Source organism: Microtus oregoni, unplaced genomic scaffold (genome assembly GCF_018167655.1).
Source record: "Microtus oregoni isolate MIOR12 unplaced genomic scaffold, Mior012 000003F_ref0000135, whole genome shotgun sequence".
Lineage (NCBI taxonomy): Eukaryota > Metazoa > Chordata > Mammalia > Rodentia > Cricetidae > Microtus > Microtus oregoni.
The window spans coordinates 64,733,281-64,755,648 of record NW_024543062.1 but is presented as its reverse complement, the minus strand read 5'-3'; the positions used below and the strand labels follow the sequence as shown (position 1 = coordinate 64,755,648).

Sequence of the window (22,368 nt, the reverse complement as noted above, 5' to 3'; positions counted from 1 at the left end):
GGCCGTGTGCGACTAATGGCCACTGTCTCAGCACTGGGGCCTCTGGCACAACAGCTAACCACAGGAGTCTAGCTGTCCCACCGCCAAAGCAACCGAGGCAGAGTCACTCTTCAAGTTGTGCCTGCTTTGGGGTAGACAGCGCTGCCGCTGCCCTGGGACCGTAAGCACAAGGGCACTCCATCAGCATCCCTCCCACCTTCCGGGCGCCGGGTGGCGAAAGCTGGAGGAGCAAGAGAAGGAAAAAAGGGAAGAACCAGAGTTTCTTCAAGAAAAGGGAGGAGACCCAGGACCGATGGTTAAAAGCAGAGATATCAGTAGGGGAACTGAGCAATCCATTCAGATCAGCTCAAAGCAGACAAGCAGAGGAGAGAGCCCCGAGGAGATGAGGTCTAGCTTACAGGGTTTCTGAGTTAAGGGGAAGCGTCCTCTATGGCCCAAACCTCACTGACCTCATCGCCTTCTGGCTGCAGGCAGTTCAGAGCGGGACAGACGGCATCTTCATCCTCAGAGTCCTCCTGCTCCGAGTAGGACGTGTCTGAGGGCAGGGAATGCGTTTCAGCATTACGGACTAAGTCATAGCTACGCTCTCTTTCTAATCTGAAATTGTTCATGTCCTTGGGGTGACTCAATTTTATTTTCTTCTTTTGGGGTGTCCGCATTTTTTTAATCCGATCCCACCGTTCACTGGAAAGGCCTTCTCTTTCGGGGCGCCTCTTCAGTTTTCTCTCCAGACTGTTGATTCCATCTCGCTTTCCTCGAAGGCAATCATTCTGGATGGGAGATGGCAAATTCAACTTTAGCCTTCAGTCTGCCCATTACTAAAACTGATGCAACAAAAGAAAATATGCGAACGAGAAACCAAATGATCCCTTAGTGTGTTCCATCTTAACCACTACTACCATCTCCCCGCTCCTAGTCCTCAAGAATAACAGCTTAACTACCAGGATCCTTCCTCGCTGTTTGTGACCTGGGGGAGCACTGGGGAAGGCTGTTAATGATTAATGACATGACTGACCTTCAGAGTAGCCCACTAGCACCAGGAGAGCAAAGATACACACAGACCCTTCTTCTCACCTTGAGTGAGTGACCGGCTATTCTATCAAGTGTTTGTGAAGGACATTCACTCCAGCCCTTACAGCAGTAAAATGATTAACTGCTCTGTAATCAGTCTTCCGGGTACCTCTCAAAAGGGTCTTTTTCATTGAGGTTTCAGACATCCTAGTTCATATTTTTATCCTGATTATATTCTCAGGGCCTTTTTGTGTGACAGGGCTTACAGAGATACAAGAGAGCAGTAGTTCCTTAACAGGGGACATTACAGGGGCTGGGGAGATGTTGCAGCAGTTAATGTTCCTGACATGAAAGCAAGAGGACCAGAAGGAGCCCCCAAATCCATGTCAATATTCAACGGCTGTGGTGGCTTGTCTGTGGTTTCAGTCATGGAAGCTGGCTAACAAGATTAGCCTACCTGCAAGCTCTTTGTCCAATTAAACAATCCTATTTCAATGAATCAGGCAAAGAGCAATCAAAGATTCTAGACATCAACTTCAGGATCCACGTGCACAAGCATACATATACATATGCACACCAAAACATGTACACATAAGCACACATCATACAAAAATACACATGAAAGGGATGGGGGAGTACGGGGGAATAGGACATTACACAGTGTCTTTTGGTATTAAGGATAAATAAGCACTGTCAGCCTCTACGTCCTGGTTTGGAGGAGTGGAGAAAACATTTGTTATCTAGCATCTTTAAAATCTTTACTAACAAAGGCCATTCAACTACAAATTCCATCTTGATCGCATTGCTTTTATAGTGCAAAATAATCTGCTTCTCACTGTTACCTCAACAGAGTGATGAGAACAGGTCCCTAAAAAGAAAGAAAGAAAAAGCCCAGACATAAAAAAAAATCTAAGCCATGACTGCTGCAAATGCTTCAGTGTCTGTTCCATGGAGTTGTGAGGTACAGTTTGCAAGCTCTTATGGCTCAAAGACAGAGCCATCTCTTTCACCCAGTCAGAGGGAAGCGGCACTACGTGCAAATGCTGCAGATGTGCTTCCCGGCAGCTGCCACTCACCTTGTCACTACTGGCTCTAACTGGTGAGCTTCGGTCTGTTTGTTGAGCAGAGCTTGACTTTGTAAGTAAAGTCTGATAAAGCTCCTGAATTTCAGGAAGGGATACCTGGAGCAACTGGGCTTCCATCAATAATTCATTCACTTCTGGACTCACACCTGTTGAAGACCCAATCAGAATGGGAACAGAGAAATTTAGTACATGCACATGTAAGCGTGTCGGATATACAAGACTGTCCCCATTTAGTTTGTTAGGTTTATATAATGTGTCTAAACCATATGTGGTACTTTGTAACTGGCCCTCATAAGCTCATAAGGAGCAGCACTAGGAGATGTGGCTTGTTGGAGTTAAGTATGGCTTTGTTGGAGGAACTGTGTCACTGTAGGGACAAGCTTTGAGGTCTCACATGTGCTCAAGCCATGCCAGTGTCTCAGTTCACTTCCTCCTACCTGTAGTTAAGATCTAGTAGGATTCTCAGTTCCTTCTCCAGCACCATGTTTGCCTGGACATCACCATATCACGCCATGATCTTAATAGACTAAACCTCTGAATTGTAAGCCAATTAAATGTTTTTCCTTTATAAGAGTTGCTGTGGTCATGGTATATTTCTTCACAGCAATAAAATTTCTAAGACACCACAATACAACAAAGAGAGGCTAATGTAGATTCCATAAGACTTTGGTTCCAGGGCAAATACCCACACTTCATCAGAATTCACTCTTCACCTACTGCTAACACAAAAGAGATCACTTCTTCACCATGACAGATCTCACTGTCACAAAAACTGCTGGCCTGCCATGCGGTGGTGGCACCTGCCTTTAATCCCAGCACTCAGGAGACAGTGACAGGCAGATCTCTGTGAGTTCCAGGACTGCCAGTTCTACAGAGCGAGTTCCCAGGACAGTTAGAACTACATAGTGAAACCCTGTCTCAAAAAACATACTGATAAGGATGACTAAGGATCATGATTCCAGTTAACACTTTCTTTAGGCAGTCTTCCTTTGGGAAGACTATGTATGTTGACAATCCCAGCACTTAAGAATTGGAAGTAGGAGGATCAGGAGTTCAAGTTCATCCTCACCTACATAGGGAGTCTGTGGCCAACTTAGGTTAATGAAACTGTCATCTCAAACACACACACACACACACACACACACACGAAGAAGGAAAAGAGGAGGAAGGAGAGAAAAGGAGGAGGAAAAAGCCAGGTGTGATAGCACACATCTGTAATCTCAGAACTTGTCAGACAGAATCTGGACCATGAGTTCAAGATCATTGTCTGGGGTTGGAAAGATGGCTCAGACTGCACTTCCAGGGAATCTGGATTAACTTCCCAGCACCCACATGGTGGCTCACAGATGTCTGTAATCACAGTCCCAGGGATCTGATGACCTCTATAAGCACTGCATGCACATGGTACAGAGATATAGGCAGGCAAAACACCCACACACACATTTAAAAAGGGGGGGAGATCTTTTTCTACTAAACACTGAATTTGAGGCCACCCTTAGCTAACAAGACCTTGCCTGAAGTAGGGAAAAAAGAGAGAGAGAGGAGGTAGGTTTCAAATACGGGTTACCTCTATTATCCTCTGAAAGTCTAAAACAAGTCCATGACTTAGCATCTGACCTAAATACATGGTGCTTGGTGTTAGCTGGTATAGGATTAACTCTTATTCCTCAAAGAAAGAGGATGCATTCCTGTATCCTTTGCATTTAAAAATCTTCAAATATGATCCATCATTCATTATTTAGAAAATGCAAAGTAATACAGGTATTTGATTTTTTGTTTATTTGTTGTTTTTGAAATAGAGCCTTGCTACATAGTCCAGAAGGCCCTGAATTCTTAATTCTCCTGCCTCAGCCTCCTGAATGTGGGTATTATACATATGCAACATCATACCTAACAAGGATATAGAGTTCTATAGGATACTAGATTATCTACTACAAAACCCTAGGCAAGGTGGCCTATTACTATCTACAAATAGTATAAAATAAAATACAAACCATGGAGGGGGACACAACTCTGTCCAGCAGAGAAGGGAGAATGTAAATATGAGCTTCTGTTGTCCCAGTCATCGGGCAAGGAAAAGGATGCTGTACCAGGAGGTTGAGACACCTAATAGAAGAGAAATACCTTATTACAAGGCTTTTGCAAATTAAAAAACACTGACCAGTCCAATGAAAGGAGCTTCTAGAATAATTTCAGCAAGTCTCCTCTGGCATCCAAAAACAGGCCAAACCAACCCTCCCAGAAACAAAGCCATTCAACTTCCCAATTTTTACTCAGACTGATCTCAGAGAGGTGAAAACATTGGGGAAAGAAACCATTTTCTCTTGACAGAACAGATCACACCACCTTCCAAATGTTTATGTAACTCTTTTTACTCAAAGGGCACGCAACAGAGAGGCATGGTGGCATACACCCGTAATCCCAGCGCTTGGGAGGGAACAGCAGGAGGATCAGAAGTTTGAGAACATCCATGGCTCTATGAAAGCCTATCTCAAGAAGACAAGCAATAATTGTGTCCTTTCCCTTAATAAAGTTAAATTCTCAGTACAGTCTTGGAAATACAAGTGATTCATTCTGCTGCTAGCTATCCAAACAGCAACAAATATTTAATCACTTGCAGAAACAAAGACAGGCCATTTTCAGTCCTCACCTGTGCTCTGCTAAGCACTCAACTCCTGCATCTGAGATCAACCAAGCACAAGAATTGTGACTCGCTCCTCTTTCCCTCTCCTTTATGGTGCTGGGGGTCAAGCCCCAGGCAAACACACCAGGCTATATCTAGTCTTCAGCTGTTTAGAGAGATGGGAGTGCCTCTACATTGTCCAACCTGGTCTAAAACTCCTGTGCTCAAGTAATTCTACATGCCTCAGCCTTCTGAATAGCAAAGGGTACAGTTGAGTGCTGCTGTGTTCAGTTTGTAAATATCTTTGTTACAGAGATATATTGTGACAGGTGGCCAGAAAAATGATTCAGCAGGTGAGGTGCTTGCCACTATGACAAATGACCTAAGTTCAAAGATAAGGGCTCACAGGGTGAAAGGAGAGAATGATTCCTGTGTGTGAGCATACAAACACATGTAATTATAAGATCAATTTTAAAGGGGCTGTAGAATTGGCTCAGCAGTCAAGATCACTTGTTCTTGCAGAGGACCTAGGTTCAATTTCCAACACCCACATAGTGTTAACTCCAGTTCCAGGGGATCCAGTGCCCTCTTCAAACCTCTGCCCGCACCAGGCACATACATAGTATACATATACATGCAGGTAAAACACACATACACATAAATAACAAATCTAAAAACAAAACAACCTATTTTTATTTTTTGTTTTGTTTCCAAGACAGGGTTTCTCTGTAGCTTTGGAGCCTGTCCTGGAACTAGTTCTTGTAGACCAGGCTGGCCTCAAACTCACAGAGATCCACCTGCCTTTGCCTCCCAAGTACTGGGATTAAAGGGGCTAGGAAAGTGTGTGCGTGCATATGTGGGGGTGCTCAAGCACCTCCACTGAAACAGTATTTTTGTTTTCCAAGACAGGGTTTCTCTGTGTAGCCCTGGCTGTCCTGTAACTCATTCTGTAGAGGCTCAACCTTTTTAAATGTAAAGATTGACTCTTGCCATTCTAGCTGCACTTTCCTTTATCTTCACACTCTTTTCCTGCAACCCACCTACAGGAGACAACAAGAAACTGACCACCACTGCAATGATGGCCTGAAGAATCTACCTTTTGATAAAATCATGAATAGGAACTTTGGGAGAGAGCTCAGTTTGTAAAGTGTTTGTCCTAAGTGAGAACGAGTTTCTCTCCAGCACCCATACTAAAGCAAGCAAACAGACAAAACAATACACTAGGTACGGCAGCATGAACTAATCATCAATTCCAGCACCACAGAGTAAGTAGGGGGACAAGCAGATCCTTGGAGCCCACTGGCTGGGCAAGCTAGCTTAACTGGTGAGTCTTGGTCTAGTGAGAAACCTTATCTCAAAAAAAAAAAAAAAAAAAAAAAAAAAAGATAGACAGCTCCTAAGGAAGTTGCCCAGGGGTGTACACACACAAATAAAAGGGCAAATGCATCTGCACTCTTGAAATACTATTCTTCCTTAAAGGCTAAAAAGAACAAAGCAAGTGGTGGTTTCTCTTTTTGCACAGTGACTTATATGAAATTTCAATCAAGCAAAATTAAAATAAAACTATATGCATAAATCAAACAGGCATACAGGTTAGCAGAATAAAGCAGAAAAATTATTTATATATACAAAAAGGTACACATGTGCACAACAGAAACAGAATGTCTAAGAAAGACTCCTGACAGTGGAGATACAGCTCATTTGGTCAAGTGTTTGCCCTAGTATCATTCCCCAGAACCAAATAGTCTCCCATGCCTATAACCTCAGCACTCAGAGAGGCAGGAAGATGGAAGTTCAGCATCATCCCCAGACACAGTGACTTCACGACCAGTCTGGGTTAGGGGAGATCTCATCTCAAAAACAAAAAGCAGGACCAGTGAGATGGCTTACAGCACAAAAGCCTGATGACCAGATCTCAGAACCCGTATAGACAGAACTGTTCCATAAAAAACAGCCTTTTGATGTTCATACTCAGGCCCTTAAATCATGCATGTGCACGAGCACACACAATGATAATTAATGATAATGTTAAAGGCAAACAAACAAAAACTCCTGACAATTAGGGATAGAGAAAACTAAAATGACAGAGCAGAGGTAAATGACCCTAACAGGGAAGTGCCATATTGCTAGTGACAGGAAGAGAGATGGTCTCAGGAACAACAACATCAGACAGAATAACAGAGCTATGCAGATGTCAACACCCCACAAAACCCAGGCTCACCTTGTTTGTCTCTGGTGCCTGTCCTGCTGAGGCCTGCCATCTGCTAAACAACAGTCCAGAGCCCACTTGGTCTTGCACAAGTTTTAGATTCCCTGAAGAAAGCAGTTGCTGGGCTCTATGTTGCCAGTTCACGGTTCTTTCAATCATGTAGCGAAGTGCATCCCCCTCAGGAAGACGAACTCGAATACGCTGCAGGGAGGCCAGCAGGGGCAGAATTTTCTCTAATGGAGGCTTCTCTGATCTCCGACAATGAGGACAAAGCCAGATTCGGGGGCTTTGTGAAATATTAGGTACTGCCACACAACTGGTGTGGAAAGCATCGCGGCAGAGTTCACACTGGATCATGGGAGTAGCTGGTGTCTTCTGACACAGGCAGACTTTCATCTCTACATCTTGGACAGGTGACAGCAATTTCCCTTCATTGGCAAATCTGAGAGACTGCAAAGCTTCCATCTCTCTTAGGCGAGCTTCCCCAAGAGTTGCCATCTGAAAAGGAGTTAGCCATCAAGGATTTGGTCACAGAGAACTATCTTCTACAACTCTAAGTTCATTAGATGCACTCCAAAGTAGATTCTCTGCACTCAAATCCAGAGCAAGCTCTGTCTCAAGCTAAGCCACATTCCACTGCCAACATTTGCAAACACTACAAATGAGAGGCGCCTAGCACACAGTATCAACAATCACCTAACCTCTTAAAAGTCTGACCTGTACATTTATGGCCTGAATATTTACTTCTATGAAAAGACTGGTGCTGATATTTTCTGTATGCCCATTTCTGACCTTCTCTACTAGGTTTCATTCCCTTAGATTGGGTGGCCTTCTAGGAAGGAACATAACAGAAAAGTCTAGAGCCAGGTGTGGTAGCTCAAGAATGAAAGCATGGCACTCGGGAGACTGAGTTTGAGTCTAGCATGAGCTTCAATTCAGCCTGAACTACAATGGGGCTAGGCACGTGTGTGCGTGCGTATGTGGGGGTGCTCAAGCACCCCCACTGAAACAGTGTTTTTGTTTTCCAAGACAGGGTTTCTCTGTGTAGCCCTGGCCGTCCTGTAACTCATTCTGTAGAGGCTGGGATTAAAGGTATGTGCCACCACAGCCTGGCCATAACAGCTATCTTTAAACTTGACAATTTTAAAAGACATTTTGGCAAAGTCAAGCACTTTTCAAGTTATCCCACTAAACGTGCTAATATTCCACATAGTACCTGAAAGGGTAATAAGCGATCCTCCCTAAAAACAAACCAGAAAAAGACATTCTACTACGTACAGCTGAAGCAGTCTCTTTGCTTTCAGTTAAGGCCCTCTCCAGGTCACTCAGACTCTCTAATTTGGTGCTTTTCTTCTTCCCAGTTGGTAAAGGCTCCTTCAATTTTCTCTGTTTCCTTTTCAACCCCAAAAGGCCAATATCACAACGAGGACAAAGCACCTAATGTGAGAGAAAACACAACCATTGTTCAAACAAATTTCAGATTAGGTAAGTTAACAGACTTTAAATAGCAGGCTATATGAACATTTTTTATTATCTATCATTTTCTTTGAAACGTGCTGCCTAAGTCTGAAAACTCTACTCATGTGCACATATGTGCACGTGTGTACACACACAAAGAAATGATAAAAAAATGATTAAAGAAAAAAAAGGGGGGGAGAAGCATGCCTGAAAAAAAAATAGAACTTTGTTACAGATTTAATTAAGTAAGTAAAAGTGATATGTGCTAACAGATTACAATGATAAAGCATAAAAATCAGCTTACAAGAAATATAAAAAAAATGCAGCTTAACCACTTTTTATGAAAAGCTGGTGAGGTCATTTTTGTTTATTTGTTTTTCAAGACAGGGTTTCTCTGTAGCTTTGGAGCCTGTCCTGGAACTTGCTCTGAAGATCAGGCTGGCCTCAAACTCACAGAGATCAGCCTGCCTCTGCCTCCTGAGTGCTGGGATGAAAGGTGTGCAGCACTACTTCACCAGTAAGGTCATTTATCGCGTTTACTAAAATGCAGGCAGCTCAGTGATTAAGAACACTGGCTGCTCTTTGAGAGGACTGGGATCCAATTCCCAGTACCCACCCAGTTCATAGCAGTTGCATGGAAACAGACTTCATCTTCTACCATCCATATGCACTGTACACACATGGTGCACAGACACACATGTAGGGAAATATCTATACGCATAAAATAAAAATAGATAAAATGAAGGTAATAAATTAGTCAGATGTAGAGTCTAATTTGACCATAAATAGAAACCTTTACTCAGCCAGGTATGATGTACACATCTGCAGTCCCTAAACAGGAGAGAAAAAGCAGAAGACTGCCACAATTCCAAGACCACCTGGTTCCAGAGTAAGACTCCATTGTACACGAAACAAAACCTAATGGAAACATGTTCTTCTCTAAACATCAATGGACTGTGTATCCTACATGTAGCCAGAAATATTTAAGGTTGCTAAGAACAAGCCACAGTAGATAGAGCCACCCATGAGTGCTGTGGGAGAATGCTCTTGTAAACTGTAAAGATGTCACTCGTTTTGGTTTAATGAAACGCTGATTGGCCATTAGCCACACAGGAAGTATAGGTGGGGTGACCAGACTAGGAGAATACTGGGAAGAAGGGCTGTAGTCTGTAGTCACCAGTCAGTCACAGAGAAAGCCACAGATGAAATGCCTCATTGAGAAAAGGTACCAAGACACGTGGTTAAACATAGACAAGAATTACGGGTTAATTTAAGTAGTAAGTACTAGTTAATAATAAGTCTGAGTTAAGAGGCCAAACAGTTTGTACTTAATATAAGCCTATGTGTATTTATTTGGTACCGAATGGCTGCGGGCCCGGGTAGGAGATAAAATTCCACCTACCAACAAGGTTACTTTTGCATGCTATAGAGAGTATTCGAATTAGAGATGGTTGCAAACTTACCTCTAACAAAGAATATGGAGAATTCTCAGTCAAGAATGTTTTAGAAGCACATTCTTTCCAAGCCTGAACCTCGGCTACTAGTAACTCCAATCTTGGTAAAGAATTCAGATGTACTGGGATAGATCGGCCTCTTGCAACAAGTTCGATGAGTGTTTCTAACACTGGCACACGTCCTCCTGCCTAATAAATTAAGAAAAGAATATTTCTATGCAAAATAGGAAAAGAACAAGAACAATGACCCATGATTTCAACATATTAAATTCACCAAGGGGGGGAGAGCAACATTTGCTTTTCATTTAACAAACAGCCCACAAATTTAGTTAATGCTAGGCTCCAATGGATAAAAAATTGTGAGATAATTATTCCTTTTGCCTGGTTATTCTTACCCACATATAAATTTCTATTTACACCCATTAATAAATTCATGTACGACACTGGTCCTTATGAACAGTAGCAAAGAAATTTACTTCAAAAGAAATAAATTTGAACAAACTTAAGACTTTTGACTTGCATTTTAAGAAAGATAAACAACAGCATTACCCCAATTCACTTGGTCAGTACTGAATTACTAAAATAATTCAGTATAAATTATTCAGAAAACAATTAGAAAGTTGGAAAGTTTAATGCTTCTTAAAACTTTAGCACATAAAAGAATCATTGTGATGGTGGCACACGCCTTTAATCCAAGCACTCAGGAGGCAGAGGCAGGAGGGTCTCTGAGTTCAAGGTCAACCTCGTCTACAAAGCGAATTCTAGGATAGTCAAAGCTATTACAGAGAATCCCTGTCTTCAAGCGCAAAACAAGAAATCATCTGGGAAATTTATTTATACACAGTTTCCTGGTCCCCATCCCAGAGATTCTGACTCCTATGTCAAGGATAGGTCCATGGGCTAAAAAAAAACGGGAGACCATGAAAAGGGGAGAGGGACCCACTGGAGGCTATCCAAGGAGTGGGAGAAGGAAATTAGGGAAACTGTCAAGGAATAAAAGATGTTTTATAGAACTGGGCTGGAAAGAGGTCAACAGCACCAGCTGTTCTTCCTGAGGACTCAGGTTTGATTCTCAGCACCCACAGTGAAGCCATTTTACAGCCACCTATAAGTTCCAGGGGATTCAACACCTTCTTCTGAACTCCTCAGGCATACATATGGTACACAGATATACATACAGGCAAAACAATCATACATATGAAAAATAATCTAAAAAACCTGTACGCATAGTCATTACATGCTTGAGAGCTGTCATATTTTCAGGGTCAAGGGTCTCAGAGCCAGACTAGAGATTTAACACTTGTAAGCTAACAGTTCAGTTACCAGAGGGCTGTAACCTGCTCCACATCCATCTGCTTATCCCCTCTGCTGTCAAACACTGAAGGAAACAAGGGCTGCTGAAAACCACTACTTGAAAAGCTTCTTTCCTACTTCTGTCCAGGTAGGGGGAAAAACCCGCAGCTAATTGCACTTATATTGAGGACATTTTTCTTCTTATTTTTAACCAACCTGCAATGCATCTACATCTTGAAGCCAGTCTCTGGCTCTCTGCACTGAATCTTTTAAGACTGCACCATTGGGCAGATAGGCAGGGATCTCCTCAATCTCCTTTACTGCTGTAGCAAGGCTACTCAAAGAATGCCGTGGTCTATAAAAGCAAAACACAAAGAATCAGAACTGCATTTTTCTTAAAGTTTCCAAAAGACTAGGAAAATAATTTCTAAACAAATTCATCATGGTTTACAAAAAATCTTTATTAAGGGTACTGACCACTACATATCAAGTAAACTCATTTGAAATGATTAAGATTGAAGAGCAAGTAAGATTGTCATCATTTTATTTTATGTGTGTGTCTAAGTGTGTGCATGAAAACGTGCCTGCAGAGCTGGAGTGTCAAGCAGATGAAGCTTGTGTGAGATGACAAAGCAGAAGGCACTTTTAACAGCTGAACCATCTCCTCAGTCCCAGATTCCAAAACCATTTTATTTCTACCTATTCCCGATTTTATGATAACGAAGTTCTACTGCATAAAGTAATACACAATTAGTAATTTATTCTGTGTTATGCTAGATGTCAAGAATCAGATGAACTAAGAAAATCTCTAAATCATTAACACAAAGCACAATACAAAAAAGTTTACATCCTTTGCTCAATGACCATTATTTTAAGAATGCATCATCTGTTGTAACCTAGATGTTTTAATGCTTATGCTGCCCACTAAACAATAAAGATTTGCTTGCTATATAGAAAACAAGACTAAGGAATAACTTCATTTTCACCTCTGGCTAACACACCTCAACCTAAAAACTATTCAGATTAAACATCCTGACTTACCCAGCAAGCGCAAAAATAGTTATTTCTACTGAAAATACTCTGCATTATCACTGCACAGAATAAAACTCTCAGACATTTGTTCTTCATGACTCCGGATTTTATTTATTAACTGTAAGTTTGAACAGTTCTATATATATTTTTTTTTTTTTGGTTTTTTCGAGACAGGGTTTCTCTGTGGCTTTGGAGCCTCTCCTGGAACTAGCTCTTGTAGACCAGGCTGGTCTCGAACTCACAGAGATCCGCCTGCCTCTGCCTCCCGAGTGCTGGGACAGTTCTATATTTATAAAGTTTTTCTTTTCCCAAAGACAGTATTATTGGAGAATATAATAAATCTGCGTACCAGGCTGGCCTTGAATTCAGAGACCCTCCTGTCTCTGCCTCCTGAGTGCTAGGATTAAAGGTGTGTATCACTAACCCTGGCTAATTTTCTTTACCCATATTTCAAAGCAGGCCCAAACAGGTAAGCTTTTGGTCCAAGTATTTACAAGGACAGCTATGTTGGACAGTATGCTGGCTTCTGTGCTCTATGTTTTAAAGTTCACCTGTCATCCAAACTTCCCAAGAGAGAGATTAAAATGTGTTTTGTTTTACCTTGCTCTAAGAAGACTTTTAGCTTTGTCGTCCCAGTGCTCTGAAACTGTAAGCAGTTCTTGCAGGTGGGCCATAGCTTTCTCCACTGCTGCATATGGAGCCAGCCCCACCCCTAAGTCTATGAGTCGTCTCATATCATCCAAAGAAAGGGAACTGGAGTCTAGGCAAGCCTGTTGCACCTCTTCTAGCCAACGGGCCTGTTCTAAGCGAATACGAATCTCAGCGAGTTGTGGAAGTTCAACATCGAATTCAAAGCTGACATCCAGTAAGTCCTGTAGCTCAGCAGCACTAGGCATTTCCTCAGACAGTAGTTTCTGACTATGTTGTTGGAAATCTTCTACCCGATTCAAGAGATCCTAAAAGCAAGCAAGTAAGCAAGCAAAGCCAAATAGTTAGTACAAGGCATCCCATCAAAATCAGACCTCAGTACTTTTTTCAAACTTCAAACCTGAAGTTCACAACCAGTGAAAGCCACACTATGTCAGTAATAATTTGAGTGAATGAGGCAACACACATGTCAGTCAGTCTTGGCAATAATCCTGTTTCAGGGCTCTCTTGGAACTGGGGTAGAGGCATGTGCAGGATGCCTAATTTGTTACATGGAGGCTAGAATCCAACCTCTGGTTCTCATAGTTGTACAGCAAGAGCTCAAAACCACTGAACCATCATCTCTTAGCTCCCTTGGACTTATTATGGAGCCCAGACTGGCTTTTTGCTGATGGCAGTTCTCCTGCCTCAGGATCTAAGTGCTGGGATTAGAAGTGTGGGTTATCATTCTATATGCAAATTAAACAACGAAGAAGGCAACTTAATAATGCCAATAGAGTATACACAATATGGTGTTTACCCCCAAATCCTCACACACATCTTTACAACGTTACCTTTAGCAATGGTGTTTGACTAAGGACACAGGGAAGAGCATACAACTGAGTCACAAATTGTCGGAGTTCATTCACTGTCAACTGATTCTGAGACTTTCCTCCACCAGATCGGTACCTGTAAGACAAGACAAGGGCCCGAGGAAGCTATGAGAACACATATGTTCATTACTCATAGGTCCCAATAGCACAGAATCTAGGATGGAATGGAAAAATTGTAATAGGTTTCTAGGTTCAGATGCCATAGATTAACATCTCAAATAATCAAAAGTATATACCTTGTCTGTCTTTTGCCATTAAGCAGCTGCTGGGCAACAGAGGCACACTTTTCTGCATCCTGCGTGACTAAGCGCAGGTGACGCAGAAGATCGTTGTCTGGGAACTTCTTCATTTCTGATTCTTCAATTAAAGCTTTGAAGTTGACCAGACCTAAAATAAAGAACACGTCATCTTTCTTTGATCATCAGGTTTATAATTAACTACAAAACAGAGTGGAGAAGGCCCATCCATAAACGTAACATTATAATTATATTTTAGACAACATTTATCTCATGAGGCAAACTGCTTTGTCCACTCTTCATTTAAAATCTGTGCCAAGGTCAGGTGATGTGCCACATGCCTTTAATCCCAGCACCTGGAAGAGGCAGTCAGATTTCCTTGAGTTCGAGGACAGCCTGGTCTACAGAGTGAGTTCCAGGACAGCTAGAATTGTTAGATAAACCGTGTCTCAAAAAGTCAAAAACCTCTGCCAAAGATCTGGAACCCTGTTCAGGCAGAGCTACGGATGAATTAGGCTCTTTTCAGTCATCTGTTTTGTCGATAACTGAAAGCTGGAACAACAAAATCCAAGTCCGCTTTGCTGGTAAAAATCACAATTAAATAAAAGCATGACATACTTTTCTTCTTATTGATCTTTGCTTCCAAAGCTTCATTCACATTTAAGGACCATTCATTGTAAGACTCTGCTCGAAGCTTCAATGCATTCATCATGGGATAGAGGTCATCCAGAGTGTATCTATACCTGGACACAGAGCACAAACAGCTTTGACACAGGTGACTGTGGAGAAAGGTGTTTTATCCTCAACATTCAAAGACCTAAATTAGAGATGCCATTGAGTAAAAACTAGGCGCAGGCTGGGAAGATGGCTCAATGGATAAAGCACTTTCCATGAAAGCAATACCCATGTCTGCCTGGGGCCACCATGTTTCCTGCCATGAGGATAATGGACTAAAGAGTTGCCATGGCCTTGGTCACTTCACAGACTAAGGTACCATGTAAAAGCAGTGTTGATACAGTTACATGATACAGATACAGACAGGAGACTCTCTGGAAGCGAATGGGTCAACCAGATTGGCGTATAGCCAAGAACCGGGAAAACTTAAACAAGGTGGAAGACCAAAGACAACACCTAAAGATGTTCTCTGACTCCGCAAGCACACATGAATGTGATCTCTCTCTCTCTCTCTCTCACACATGAACCAATATATACATATGCACATGTATACACAAAGAGAGAAATAAACGATTCCATGCTTTCCCAAAGGAAAAAAACAAAAACCAAAACTTATCCTTACTACTTACCGCAGGTTATACTTATAAGGGGGGCAGGAACACAATTGTTTCACATGATGTAAGCAAACAAGCAGGCCAGGTTTACAAGAGCAGGAGATGGCAGACATGAAGCATGTTGTCTTGCATTGTAAACACTGACGCTCATCATCTGGCAACAGTTCAAAATCCATTCTTTCTGAGTCAATTACTCCCTAAAATTAAATCTATATTAGAAGCTTTGAAAGAATAATACAATCTAAAAGACCAAAACAAGCATGAACAGAATTTTTTAAAGCCTTAGTAAAATCCATAAGCATGATTTAAAACTAAATGGATTACAAAATAACAATAGCCTAGCATCCACTTGTCCAGCGGGAATCCCTCCTTGGGTAAGGTAAGGCCCCATGTCTAACCATTTTGATCTAAGCATAAACAAAAGCAATGCTGAATTAATACTGTTGAGGTTAGCAGCCTATCTTACTCCAAACTTACTTTACTGAAGTTTGAACACAGAGAAGAGCAAAAGAAAGACATAGAGCCGGGCGGTGGTGGCGCACGCCTTTAATTCCAGCACTCGGGAGGCGGAGGCAGGCGGATCTCTGTGAGTTCGAGGCCAGCCTGGTCTACAAGAGCTAGTTCCAGGACAGGAACCAAAAGCTATGGAGAAACCCTGTCTCGAAAAATCAAAAAAAAAAAAAAAAAAAAAAAAAGACATAGGCTTTCTATCACAGAAAATATAAAAAGCAGCTGGTGATGGCAATGCAACTCACAGAGCACTTGCCTACAGTGCACAAAGCCCTGGATTTGATCCCTAGCATCTTCCTCAACAGAGAAGCTGGAGAGATGACACACATGGCTCCTGCAGAGGACAGAGTTCCTGGCTCACAAGGCCTGCAGCTCTGGCTCTGCAGGAGGTCTGATGCCCTCTTCTGACCCCACCACACACTTTAAAACTAAAAAAAAGGTTTAAGAAAAACTAATACAACAAACCAAGATGGCTGTAGTAGGAATAGACAGAAAGCTACTTGAACATACCATTTAGTAAGTTAGAAAATGTGTAATTCAGGAGATAAAGTCCCATTGAGAAAACATTTTAAAGTCACAAAGAAAACATTTCAACTATAGTGCATCCCATCTGACCTCTAGAAGGCCCTTTTCCCAGTTTTATCTCCATTTTTTTGTTTGTTTGTGTTTAGTAACTCAGTAAGTCCAATTAAGTGTTGCCCATAGGTACATGAGTGTGGGGTCATCCACAGGAGACTTGACAACCTCCCACAGGTACATTGCCTAAAATCACTCTCCCTCCCCAAGTAGCTAATCAACAGTTAAATCAGCTCTTTAGCTTCAGGTGGTTCCTATTCCACATCAGGCTGGAATTTGGGTTTTAGCCAGTTCTTCTGCAGGTAATCACTAGCTACCATTACTGATGTAGACCTCGGTAATCCACTAGGCACTGCTTTCTCCAACTATAAATTATCAGGGGACATAATGGGCTCCCAATAGAAAACATTTCAGTATTCTAACCACGGTAGCATATAAAAGAAAATGATTGTGTATGTGGTTGATTCAAAAGAATCCATTTTTTAAAATCTATTAAATCAAAACTGTAACAGGAAAATGCAAATGAACAAAGAGGTAAGGATTGTAGCTCACTTGGTAGAGTGCTTGCCTTATATACTCCAAGCCCTGGGGTTAATTTCAGCATTGAATAAAACTGAGTATGGTACCATATTCCTATAACTCCAATACTGGGGAAGTAGAATCAGGATAATCAGAAAGAAGTTCAAAGTCATTCTTGACTACATAGAGAGTTAGCCAGACTGGGCTCTATGTGACCTTATCTTGGAAGACTCACACCAGTTGTTACTTTTTTCAAAGGTTTTAGAAAATTAGAGGGCTAGAAAGACAGCTCAATGTTAACTGTACAAACATTAAAAAGGGTCCAAGTACCCATGTTACTGAGCTTAGAACCGCCTGTAACTTCAGTTCCACGCTATTGGACACCTGTTCTAACCTGTGTGGGTACTGACCTCACATGCACAAAACTCCACACACACATATGTTGGTAAGTAAAAATAAAATTTAAATCATAAAAGAAAATTACAGTAGTAAAGACCATTTAGTATTAGCAATAGGTTAGATTAGTAGGTTTAAAACCAAGGTACCAAGGCAATTCAACAGAGAAAATAAAAATTAAGACACTGTGAAGAGACAACTGGACATCCATATGCAAAAATAAACAAAAACCCAAAACACTTTAGACCTGTATTTTATAAAAACAAAAATTAAATAAAATGGTCCAGCGGCCATGAAAATTTAAAAGTATGAGATTCTAGAGAAAATCCTTGTGACTTTTGCTTTGAATTATACAAAATATCTTAAGGACACATACTAAAATACAATAAAAAAAGAAGCAAGCCGGGCGGTGGTGGCGCACGTCTTTAATCCCAGCACTCGGGAGACAGAGGCAGGCAGATCTCTGGGAGTTCGAGGCCAGCCTGGTCTACAGAGCTAGTTCCGGGACAGGCACCAAAGCTACAGAGAAACCCTGTCTCGAAAAACCAAAAAAAAAAAAAAAAAAAGAAGAGGCAAGCGTGTAATCTAGCACTTGAAAAGTGGAAGCAGGAAGATCAAGACCCACATACCATCCCGGGATGCAGGAGACACGAGTATAGCAAAGAAAGGGAGCGATAAACAGAGAGAGACAGACACAAACACAGACAGGCAAGGGAGAAATGCTATTGTAATAAGTTTATAATTAAATCAGAATTTGAAGGTACTTTACACAAATGATGATACAAGGGATAAAATAAGCACATGATCAAACAGCCAATACAAATTAAAGCAAAATATTACTACATGTCAATTAGAAAGGCAAGGAAAAGCTTCTTAAAACCATAGTAAAGTACAAGAATTTTAGTAAGTCAGAGACATGGAACTGGATTTCCAAAAACCTTACCAATTTACGCACAGTTTCCCTTAAAGCTTTTTCATCCTCAATCATAATAGCCATGTCTTTCTGAACAGTTGATGCGACTACAACATCCAGTACATCAGCTTTGGAAGCCATTTTGCATATCATCTCATCATGGGAAAAGACACAATAACGGTGTAGCAAGCGGTAATGCTCCACGCACTGGCGGCCCAATGGTAGCTGTGTCACAAGCAGAGGAAATTGGACATAGTCACCTTTTTAATTTCCAAAAACTTTTGACTTACTATATATTACCAAATAATGCAATCTAGGTAAAACATCTACGCCTTATTAATCCTAACCAGACTCAGATTCCCAAAACCCCATTATTTTTGTGCTCTAAAAATATGGCACATTGGGTAACTAAGTTGAAAACTGGTTAAGAAATAAAAAATGACAATGAGTTAATGTGAGTAATGTGGAGTCTAATGGGAAATATTTGTACATATCCTAAAACAACTGTGCTGAACTCCTAGGCTTCCTTTACTTCAGTGGACAATTAATACTCAAAAATTGTATGGGGGGGAGGCTGCAGAGATGGCTCAGTGGTCAAGAGCATTGCCTGCTCTTCCAAAGGACCTGAGTTCAATTCCTGGCAACCACATGGTGGCTCACAACCATCTGTAATGAGGTCTGGTGCCCTCTTCTGGCCCGCAGGCATACATGCAGACAGAATATTGTATGCATAATAAATAATTTTAAAATAATTTTTTTTATTTTTTTATTTTTTTTTTTTTGGTTTTTCGAGACAGGGTTTCTCTGTGGCTTTGGAGCCTGTCCTGGAACTAGCTCTGTAGACCAGGCTGGCCTTGAACTCCCAGAGATCTGCCTGCCTCTGCCTCCCGAGTGCTGGGATTAAAGGCGTGCACCACCATCGCCCGGCAATAAATAATTTTTTAAAAAACCCTTTATGGTGGAAAATAAGAACTAATGCTATTTTTCAAGAAGCATTAGATGGCAGCACATGCCTAAATTCCAGCTCTTATAGGCTAGAAGCGGGAAGATCTGCAATTCTAGGCCATCCTCAACTATCCATGAGATTTTTAAGAGACCTTGTCTCAAAACAGAAAGCTACAAGTCTCTAAATTTTATCACACATCTTGTTACATAAAATTTCAACTCTGCAATGAACTGAAATAAACATGTCACTGAACTTTTGGATTGTGGATAATTAGGCCAATTCTACTAAAATTTGTTACTAGTCTGTAATCTCTAACAAACTTCAGCCTTGTTAAATTGTTAGACTGTTCTTCAGAAAGAGTCTTGCTACAAGTTAAAAAGTTCCCTAGAACCTGAGGTAGGAGAATGGTTTGTAACAAAGAGCTCAGGGTTAGGCTTGGTAACACAGGAAAACAAAACAAAACCATTGCTCTATCCACAAAAAGTTGATTTAAAACTTGTACAATTTAAAAAAAGTTCAGTTCCTAGCAACCATGTCAAGACTAGTTACAACCGTCTGTAAACATAATGCCTTCTCTGGCCTCTACTGGTCCAAGTACATGCCTGTGCATGTGTAGGTGCAGAGAAACAAACACATACACACTTTAAAAAACAGAGAAAGGGGTTTTGCTACAAAAGAAATGTAATGTCAGCTAAAATAAGCAATGTGAAACATGTCTGAATGCCATACAAGGTGTTACAAAATACCTTATCTCATTGTAGACTGGAAAAAAACTTGCATAGTAGTCAGATGAGCAGCAAGTATACACGACAATTTTCAAAACATTATATGCCATTTCCACAGGAAAACTGTAGATTTGAGAAAGCTCAAATTTGTAATACATACCCAATCAACAGTGCAGAAGTTAACAGCCTCGGCAAAATTAAAACCTTGGTTGAAACCACTGTGATAGGCTCTTGGAAATGTGATCACAAACTCCCCAGCACATTGATTTGTTCGATAAACCTACAGAGACAAGAGTGAAGAGACTTTAAGGTTTGACAGTAACATTCTCAAAGACAATTTAGACATGAACTATTATAGATGACTCACCAGAGAAACAAGACAGGACAAACTTACATTTGTACATATATACCTTCTATCAATTAAAACGGAGGAGAAAAGTTACTGTGGTACAATCACCTAACTTGTGCCACAAGCTAAAGAGTACACCACAATAACTGCACTAGGTAGTCTCAACAGAAGACAGGGCTCACCCCATCTAAGAGACAAGACCCTAAGGTTCAGCAAGAGTGAAGCCAGGACAAGCGGATGCTTGTGAACTGAGGTTAGTCTGGACCGCAGAGCAGGTTCCAGACCAGGAAGAATAACTAATCCATTTATTATCCTAGGCCCCGAATCCAATATTTTTTTATATTTATTTATTTATTTATTATGTATACAATATTCTGTGTGTATGCCTGCAGGCCAGAAGAGGGCACCAGACCCCATTACAGATGGTTGTGAGCCACCATGTGGTTGCTGGGAATTGAACTCAGGACCTTTGGAAGAGCAGGCAATGCTTCTAACCTCTGAGCCATCTCTCCAGCCCCCCTGAATCCAATATTTTATTCCAATTCTGACAAATGGGAAAAATCCAACAAGAAAAATACTAAAAATGAAGTCATGATGGGTGTTTCATACATTCAATCATTATTTTCTAAATTATAGTCCATGAACACATACTTAATGAGCCTCATATTAAAATCTTGAAATATCATGCCTGATGGTCCCTGAGGAACAACACCCAAATGCAGGCATACACATACACCCACAGATGTTTAACGGGAGGGAGGGTGATTAGCAGTAAAAAACAGCCAATTCTAGCTGAGAAGTGGTACCAGGACAGTGTGTACATCTAGTATCCCAAGACCCTAGGTTCAGTTCCCAGCACCACCATAAATATAATCCTACCAAGTATGACACTTTGATTAATCATTCAAAAATAAGATTATGAGATTAAATAAGATTCATTGTTCCCTCTTCTTTATGGAGTGCTGGGAATTAAATCCAGGACCTGAGCTTATTAGATAAGCATTCCACTGAAAAAAAATTTCAACCCAAATTATTCTTTTAGGTAGAAACAAGACAGCAAGAATTGGAAACTGGGTGGGATTCAGTTCCCAGCACCCATGTGACAGCTCACAACCACCTGTAAGTCGTGTTCCAGGGGATCTGATATCTCTTCTGATCTTCAGATTTCTCATGTGCATGGAGCACATAAAAACACTCATATAAACAAAACACATACAAACCAAATTTATCAATATTTTTAAAAAATTTTAAAACTGGAGTTTTGATCTAACTATAACAGAAGCTAACCATTTTCTTAATAAACTATTTTGTATTTGTAAGTAACTATTTCTTACAATAATTTATAGTACAGAAACCATTAGTGGTAGTGGCTATACAACCTAAAACTATGCTAAATTGTACACTGAAAAGTGCTGCGCTCATTTGCAAAGCAAGTCTGTTCAGTATCCACGTATTAACTACAACAATTAAGTTTATGTTTTCTTAGTACCTGGGCCATTGGATTAGTGCTATACAGCATTAAAAAAAGCACCTTCTATTATCAAGTTATATTATAAAAACACTAACTTTTTAAAAAGAAAAGAAAGAGAGTAATAGAGAGTGGGAAATACGCAGGAGGGTTAAATCAGAACATACAGGCACTTCATGAGTCATCAGAGTATTGGGGTTCATGATGGTCACCAGCTGGTGGAGGAGATCTGGCTGGGACACAAAGAGCTCTGGAGCTAGTTTCTTCATTACATTTTCTAGCTGCTCTGCAGCATATCCTGGAACTCCATACCAGGTTTTTGGCTCACCCCTAGAAATAGATTATAAAAGTCAATCGATTTGTAATATCAACACACACAAAGTTAAGCAATTCACATTTTTCTAATCTTGTTCTGTAAGAGTGAGCTACAAACGAATGTCCAAATCAAAGACATAACATTAGAAATGTAGTGGATCGTATGCAGTGCATTTTCCCTTCAAGTACATCATCCCAGATCCCACTTAACAAAATCTAGAGTTTCTAATATAAAGAATCACATTTGCTAGAAAATACATGGTTCCCACAACTTCCTTCATCAACTGAGAAAGGATGGCAGCCTTCCAGTTTCCTTTTCCCTTGCCCGTTCTGCTGGAAAAGGTTTAAATCAAATACAAATAAGGCAATTAGCATTTCTAAAGAGCTCTTATTCTTCAAAGCAATTTAAATTGTCAACCAATTAATCTGTGCCATCCCTGT

At 40.9% G+C, this 22,368-nt stretch overlaps 1 protein-coding gene across 1 annotated transcript in view; it reads right to left on the bottom strand.

Moving 5' to 3' along the window:
- Positions 1 to 22,368, bottom strand: part of Kdm5b (lysine demethylase 5B) — a 69,764-nt gene that overhangs the window by 4,250 nt on the left and 43,146 nt on the right. The window contains exons 12-26 of the mRNA XM_041648032.1: positions 21,780 to 21,942; positions 19,956 to 20,075; positions 18,155 to 18,349; positions 15,226 to 15,407; positions 14,540 to 14,664; positions 13,922 to 14,072; positions 13,647 to 13,761; positions 12,766 to 13,121; positions 11,350 to 11,488; positions 9,850 to 10,029; positions 8,207 to 8,365; positions 6,941 to 7,426; positions 4,091 to 4,202; positions 2,088 to 2,242; positions 450 to 770 (exon numbers count right to left, since the gene is read on the bottom strand). Of these exons, the coding sequence (XP_041503966.1) occupies positions 450 to 770; positions 2,088 to 2,242; positions 4,091 to 4,202; positions 6,941 to 7,426; positions 8,207 to 8,365; positions 9,850 to 10,029; positions 11,350 to 11,488; positions 12,766 to 13,121; positions 13,647 to 13,761; positions 13,922 to 14,072; positions 14,540 to 14,664; positions 15,226 to 15,407; positions 18,155 to 18,349; positions 19,956 to 20,075; positions 21,780 to 21,942 (2,959 nt within the window). The remainder of the gene's footprint in view (positions 1 to 449; positions 771 to 2,087; positions 2,243 to 4,090; positions 4,203 to 6,940; positions 7,427 to 8,206; positions 8,366 to 9,849; positions 10,030 to 11,349; positions 11,489 to 12,765; positions 13,122 to 13,646; positions 13,762 to 13,921; positions 14,073 to 14,539; positions 14,665 to 15,225; positions 15,408 to 18,154; positions 18,350 to 19,955; positions 20,076 to 21,779; positions 21,943 to 22,368) is intronic.